The following is a 7,671-nucleotide window of genomic DNA, read 5'->3' on the forward strand; positions in this document are numbered from 1 at the left end:
AAGTCTGTATTAGGAGGCCAATGGTCTGTGATGGAAGACTGAAGAGTCTGCCCCAGAAGGCTGAAGAGCCTACACTGGAAAGCAGGAGATGACGTCCAAGGTGGAGGTGAAGACTGGAGCTGCTCCAAAGAAATAGAAGTCAATCCGTACTTTATTTCCCCTTCACACCTTTGAGGTGCGAGGAGCCGCCCTAGGGTGTAGAATTGCTGAACCTATTTAAACTTCTTTTAACTAAACTTCTCAAGTTGACCCAACAATCAACCATTATAGAATGACATGCTTTTATGGCCATCACACTATACAACAATAACTTCGTTTTGGATTCCAACTCACCTTGAGAACTAGTTGGGAAGTTCTTACTGCATGGATCACAGAAATGTAGAGACTTTCTCTTCTTACTCTTGGGATAATATCCGATAATATTCCCTTTTCCACTGGGAAGACAACTCAGACACGGGGTTCTTTTCTGTGAACACATTGGTTCCTTTTTTCTTTTTCTTTTGTGGTGATACTGCAGGTTTAACCCAGGGACTTTGCACTAGGCTTCAACCCTGACCCTTGTTTATTACATTTGTTTGTTTTTGAGACAGGGTCTTTTTAAATTGTTAGATTGCCCAAGCTTGAAGTCATGAAACTTCCACCTCAGCCTCTCAGATTGCTAGGGTTACAGGCATGTGGCACTATGCCCTGCTACTTATATGCTTCTTGTGCTCTTAAATAAATCACCTCTGCACTGCAGCTGTTTCATCCAGTCTCACCAGTTTGCCCTTTGTAAAGGGACTGTTACTCTTTGAGAGTAGCTCACAGACCCCGCCTGGTTAGGCAGACACAGATCTAATCTTGGGAAGTAAGTAGAGCATCAAGGGCCAAATAACTTCTCTGTTTTTCTATTTCAGATTGGACAGTCTGTACCTGTCTGAGGCATAATGTCAATCATTAAAAGAGTAGCTATGTCATCCCTGACTCAATTTGTCCAAGGAATGTTTTAGTCCATTTTGCTGTAAGAAAATACTGAGACTGATACTTTGTAATGGGAAAAGGTTTATTTAGCTTGCCATTTTGAAAGTCTAAGGGCATGGTGACAGTATCAGCTTCTGGTAATGGCCGGTGATGTCACACTATGGCAGATGTCATCACATAGGGGAAGTTTATGTGAAAGTTGAATGGCCCATGTTAGACAGGGTAAACACACAGGATGGCCTTGCTTTGTGACAGCATCCCACCTCCCAGTCCCAGGAGTCCAAATTCTTTTTTTTTCCTTTTTGAGACAGGGTTTTACTGTGCAGCTCAGGCTGGCCTTGAACTCACTTTGTAGCCCAGGCGGGCCTCAAACTCACAGCGATCCTCCTGCCTCAGCCTCCTGAGTGCTGGGATTACAGGCGTGCACCACCATGCCCAGCTCAGGAGTCCAAATTCACTTTCACAAAACTAGCATTAATCCCTTCTGAAGATGGTGCCCCCATAACCTACTTATCTCCCACTAGGCCTCGCCTCTTAAAGTTTCTACCTTTCAATTGGACTACCTTCCAATACTGTCACACTGGGGACCAAACTTCCAGAACATGAATCTTTGGGGGACAAACCAGATCCAAATCCTAGCAGATCAGCGCCCTATAGTACTAGCAAACACTGTTTCGGATGTTACTTCTACAGGTAGAGGACTTGGCCTTCAACACTTATGTATCTACCCCCTCTGTATTCATGTCAAATGGATGCAAAGGATTATCTTGGACATGACTCAAAGCAGCATTTCTGTTTTCCCCAGCCACTTCTAGGACTAGTTTTTCTGTGAAGTTAGGACAGACTCAGACTCCATGTCTCCCCTTCTTTTTCCCTTCATAGGGTTACCCACTTTCTGAGGGTAGCCGTGTTAATCCTGAATTATCAGAGAATCACTGAGTACAGGATATCTCCCCAGCTCTGTCATCATCAGCAGGATCTCCTGGGGGTGTGAGGTACACAATTTATTTATAATTTACATGGATTATTTTCTGTCATGGAAAGGCATTCCTAAGGCTCACCTGGGAAGATTACCAATGAAGGTGACTAGTGGTCTCACTAACAAATGCATTGCCAGTGCCCTACTTCAGATTGTGTTGAATGGCTGCATTATTTTGGATAGCAGTAGCCTTCCCTCATCCACAGGGGATATGTTACAAGACCCTGACAGATTACTTGAAGCCACAGGTAGGGAGACTCTATATATACTGTTCATTCCTATAAATACATATCTATGATAACATTTAATTTATAAATTACACATAGTATGAGATAAGTTCTCCGAATGTTTTTTCTCTTTCAAAATACCTTAATTTCTCATTGCAGTATAGTAAAATTTTAAGAATGCACTTGACCACAGGTAACTGAAATAATGGAAAAATGAAGCCATGGATAAGGAGAACCACTATACTTTCTGAATAGGCAATATGCACCATCACCAACGTGACTCTAAGGGACAATCTCACCACAAATACAGCTTTCATCAGCAACTGTTGAAGCCAGCCACAGGACTCCAAACTACACCCAATCTAGGCTTTGGGATATTTTTCTTGTGACTTGGCTTGCTTCCATTAGAGACATCAGGAAGCTCTACAGAGTGTCATGATTGTTAGGACTTAGCATTAGAATGTTCTTTCAACATCTCATGCGTTCAGAGGCAGGGTGGGGGGTTGAAGGTGATGGGATGATGGGTGTGCTGTACTCATCAGTGGATTAATCCATTGATGAGTTCATGATTATCTTAGGTATTTTTCTTTTGCCAGGACAAAATACCCAACACCCAAATGTTGAAGAAGGGAAGTTTTATTTTAGTTCATCATTTGTAGAGGGTTTAGTCCATAGTCAGCTGGCTCCAAGGCAGAGCAGCATAACAGAAGGGCATCATGGAAGAGAAACAGTTCATGGCATGTCAGGCAGAAGACAGTGAGCAGCAAGCATCAAGAAGCCAGCCTGCCTTTCCCTTTTATTACATGCGGCTTGACCATGGTCTGATTCCCCTGAAACAGTGAACCAAATAAACCTGTGCTCCCTTAAAATGTGGGTGTCAGGGCCCAGAGATGTAGCTCAGCGGCACTGCGCCTGCCTGGCAAGCACCAATTCGTGAGTTCGATTCCTGGTACCACCCGAAATTAAAAAAAAAAAAAAAAAAAAAAAGAATAAATAAAAGAATAATGGAGCTCTTAAGAAAGGGCACACATCCTTCCTGGGGCTGCAGATATAGCTCAGTGGTACACGCAGCTGCCTGGCAAGCACAAGGTTGTGAGTTCAATTCCCGGTACCAATAAATAAATAAAATGTGGGTGTCAGGGGCAGGGATACAGCTCAGCGGCACAAGCGCCTGCCTGGCAAGTGCAAGGTCGTGAGTTTGATTCCCAGTAACAATAACAACAACAAAAAAGACAAAAAAAGAAGCAGCCAGAGTGTTCGCGGAATTTGGCGTTTCTAGACGTTGAGCAGTGGTGTGCCGAGGATGCATCATGGAAGCCGAAGCCGCACTTCTCGCGTGCCATCTCCGGCCAGCCGGGCCCCTCAGAAGCGAGTTGCGCCCCGGGCAGCGCTCTGACCAGCCTCAGCTGTCCGGGCCCCGGTGGTGGCCCCACCATCCCACGGGGGCTCACCTCCTGCTGCGCCCTGACATTCTGGTCTGAAGGCCCAGATGGCCACCACTGCGGCAGGCGTGGCCGTGGGGTCCAATGTGGGCCCTGCCGAGGGGCACACGCTGGGCTATGCCATCACGGGCGGCTTTGTGGGGGAAGGCAGCGGCCAGCCCGCCAAACCCGACAACACTTACCAGGAGCCTCAGGGAGCTCAGGGCAGCAGCAGGAGGCCGGAGGGCCCTGCTACTTTGAGATCAAGCAGTTTCTGGAGTGTGCACAGAATCAGCCTGACAGGAAGCTCTGCGAAGGTTTCAACGAAGTGCTGAGGCAGCGCAGGATGGCGAACGGCCTGGCCTCCTCTAACCAGGAAGTTCACAAGGGAGAACTGGGACATCGACCCACGTCGACCCGACCAAGTTACTTTAGTGCGGAAGTGTTATTCATACTAGAAGTGTAAAACCATTCAGTTTGACATCTCCCTGTAGCTTCAGCGCTTCAGAACAGCCATGGAAGAGGGTGTTCCCACCACACATATGGGCTAGATTGGGGACACGTGTGGCCTCCTTAAGCCAGCTGTTGTGATGTTATTAGTTAATTAGAATAAAGTGAATTTTGTCCAAAATAAAAATGTGGGTGTCAGCGATTTTGTCCCACAATGAGAAACCTAATACACTTATGTTACATTAGCTATTTTTTTAGAAGAAAGGTGGAACTTATATACCTACAGTAATTTGTTGTAGGAATAAATAGTAATATTATAATTTTTATTTTAAAGATTTTCAAATTCAATAAAAGAGTTCATGTGTGAAATATTAATTTATGTAGAAGGCATTGTTTACACCTACTAAACAAATACCCTACCCACTTTACCTTTCTATAGTCTAAGCTGGTGTTATAATTCAATCATCCGGCTGCCTTTTTGAGACCCACTTTTTCTCTTTGTGAACTTTCATGTATACATTTGAAATTGAAACTGTTAACAAGCCAGACATGGTGGCGCATGCCTGTAATCCCAGTACTTGGGAGGCTGAGGCAGGAGGATTGTTGCAAGTTCGAGATCAGCCTGGGCTACAAAGTGAGCTCAAGGCCAGCCTGAACTGCTTAGCGAGACCCTGTCTCAAAAAAAACCAAAAATAAAATAAAATAAAATAAAATAAAACTGTTGACAGTATGTACTGCAAGCATGTATTAATAAAAGAAAAACCTGTCCTTTTCTCTTGTTACTCTCTGTTAGTTTGATTCTCAGGGCTCAGCCATTGAATCTAGGAGGATAGGGAGAAAAATATTTCTTTTCCCTATAATATATTCTGTAAACCAAAAAGTCATAAAGGAGGTTAACATGAAAGACAGTTTTATTCAGGTGCAGAATAGATTTACAAGTCAGGTAATATTTTCAGCTGAGGGAAAGTGGCTTGGGCTTTACAGGGTTCAGCAGTTAGAAACTGATGCAAATATGGGTGGTGGTATTATTTATATCTACATGTCCTGTCAAAGCCTCATACACTCATAGGTGGAGTTTTGGGGGGTGATTGGATCATGGGAGTGTGATACTCATGAGTGGACTAGTCCAGTGATGAGTTTATAGCTAAATGTGATTTGGAAGATGAAGGCTGCTTGGTGGAGATGAGTCACTGGGGGCGTGGCCTGAAAGGGTTTAACTCCCTCTCTCTTCCCTTGATCTATCTCTGTGTCTCCCTTGGTCATGCCATTAACTTTTGTTCCTCTACGATGCACCTCTGCCATGCTGCTCTGCCTTGGAGCCAGCAGACTATGGATTGAAACCTCTACAAACTGTGAGCCAAAATAAACCTCTCCTCCTTTAATTGTGGGTGTTCGGTGATAAGAGTAACTAAGATAGGGTCTGGCTAATTTGCTAAATTGCTCAGGCTGGGTTTTTACATGGGAAATTGTGATCCTCTTGTCTCAGCCTTCCAGACTGCTGGAATTACAAGTATGTGCTATGACTCACTCCTGATAATAGCATTTGGGATTCACAAACAAGGTAGCTGCTGGAAGCGGCTCACCAAGGGTCTGTTCAGGTTCTCAGGGAAGCTTTCTGTGCTTTGTTCCTAACCCAGTGGTCTTGCATCTTTTTTCCAGCATCAGTGAAACTGCAGCTGGCTACCTTGAAACTTGAAAGTGGAGTAAAGTATCAGACACTTCATAGTTCCTCACAGCTGCAGGCAGTATTTTCAAAAACTGTTAATTGTTTTGCAGGACAATGGCCCTCTGGTCGATTTAGTTTTGGGGAGGCTCAGGCAAAACTAAAAAAAGAACAAAGCAAAGATAAAACGAAAGAAAATAGTTTTTTTTTTCCTGTTAGATACCATAATAAACGAAAGAGCATGATGAACTGCTCCTGAGCTTTGGGGGAAAGTGGATAGAGTGCACTAACCTTCAGTTAGTATTTGAATAGAAATCCTTGTCCCTCCTACTTTCTAGAGAATGTTTACTAACAGAATAAAATTGGTAAAAAGTGAGCATGACATAGTAAGAAAGAGGATGGGAGTGCATTTCAAGGGTCTAGTCTTCATAGCCCTTGTAAACCTGAGTGTTGTCATTTTGCAGGTGTACCCAAAGCAAGGGGTTTAAAGGGATTTTGCCGAAGGGTCTGATTCTAGAGCCAGAAAGAGGCTCAGAAAGATTGTCCAATTTCTGTCATTTTACGCAGGACTAACTCAAGCCTATTGAGAGGAAGGTACTTAGGCCACACATTTCATGGGTGGCAAGTATGACAAAATCTAAGTTGTCTGAATCATTCTATAGGGTTTCTCATACATATTTGCTCTCATGTCATCCTACCGTTTATCTGCAACTCAATTTTAAGATCTCTGAAGGAAAATACCATCTTGTACCACTTAGAAGCTCCAACTACAGTGAATCAAATTCACTATCGTTGCTTTTCCCATCTAGCACTGCCAGAGGACACAGCTTTCTTCCATTATGGAAATACTCCACACTGGTGCTGACCAGAGATCATAGGCAAAAGCCACATGGCTATTGAGTATGTGATAATGTAGCTGTTGTGACTGAGGAACTATTTTCTTTCTTTTTTCTGGAACCAAGAATTGAACTCAGGACCTCACTCTTTCCCGGCAGGTGCTGCACCTGTGAGTTCCTGGCCCGAGGAACTATTTTCTTAATTGTATTTAATTTTAAGCTAGTAAAATTCATACATAAACAGCCACATTTGGCTAGCGGCCACTACAGTGAGCACTATAGTGACTACAGTCACTGAAGTGAGCACTGTAGGAACGCTGCGGCTCTAGCTCGCCTCGGAGGAACTAATGTTGGGAAGGAGGAGTGCAGCGGCCACCGAAGCGCGCTTTACGTCAGAAGAGGTTGCTTGGAACGCGCTGACCGCAGGTCTCGCGAGAGCTTCTTCGCGGAGGGTTCTGGGCGGTGGGAGGTCAGGTAGTGAGGCGTGAGTGAGGCGTGAGTGAGGCGGCAACTGGGCAAGCGCGCAACCCAGAGCCATGCCTTCCGATAAAGGAAAGGGCCGCCTACGTAAGCTAAGACGACGAGGAGTGAGGCGAGGAACCGAAAAGCAGGAAGATTCTGAAGCAAATGACCCTGTGGAGAGTCAGCCTCCCAAGGAGCAGCCAAAAAACATGAGTCCCGTCGTAGAGTCCAACATAGCGGCCCTGCGCCACCCTGAGAAGAGGCCTCCCACCCGGCGGCAGCGGGCGGCCCGGCGCCAATCTGAGCTCAGGACGTGGGCCTTCAGGGTCTTCTTGGTGTTAATACTGTTCATTTGGGGGCTGTTGCTGCTGAGCTGCTTTAAGTTTGGTGAGTGTTGGCGCTGGGGGGCCAGGGTGTCGGTTTGGGGATGAGGTGGGTGTGGGGCACAAGGGACCAGCTGAGAGGCCTGTATTTATTTTGTTCCAGACAGGGCCTCTCCGTGTGGTTTAGACTAGCCGTGAAGTACTGCAGGCCCGGGCTGGCCTGGGAGGGAGTGCGCGCGGTCTCAAGGCCTTTTGGCACCTCTCCCCTCGGGCCGACGACCTGCCATCAGGCCCCGCCACCCTCCGTCGGGCCCCGCCACCCTCCGTCGGGCCCCGCCCCCCTCCACCGG

The 7,671-nt window shown here is 45.9% G+C and overlaps 1 protein-coding gene and 1 pseudogene across 1 annotated transcript in view; both read left to right on the top strand.

The window, feature by feature from the left end:
* Window positions 1-3,469: 3,469 nt before the first annotated feature.
* On the top strand, window positions 3,470-4,053 carry LOC102015126 (annotated as a pseudogene).
* A 2,947-nt stretch (window positions 4,054-7,000) lies between these two features.
* Window positions 7,001-7,671, top strand: part of Fmr1nb (fragile X mental retardation 1 neighbor) — a 31,569-nt gene continuing 30,898 nt past the window's right edge. The window contains exon 1 of the mRNA XM_005406393.1: window positions 7,001-7,385. Within this exon, the coding sequence (XP_005406450.1) occupies window positions 7,073-7,385 (313 nt within the window). The 5' untranslated portion in view covers window positions 7,001-7,072. The remainder of the gene's footprint in view (window positions 7,386-7,671) is intronic.

Source organism: Chinchilla lanigera, unplaced genomic scaffold (assembly GCF_000276665.1).
Source record: "Chinchilla lanigera isolate Chin_1 unplaced genomic scaffold, ChiLan1.0 scaffold00097, whole genome shotgun sequence".
Lineage (NCBI taxonomy): Eukaryota > Metazoa > Chordata > Mammalia > Rodentia > Chinchillidae > Chinchilla > Chinchilla lanigera.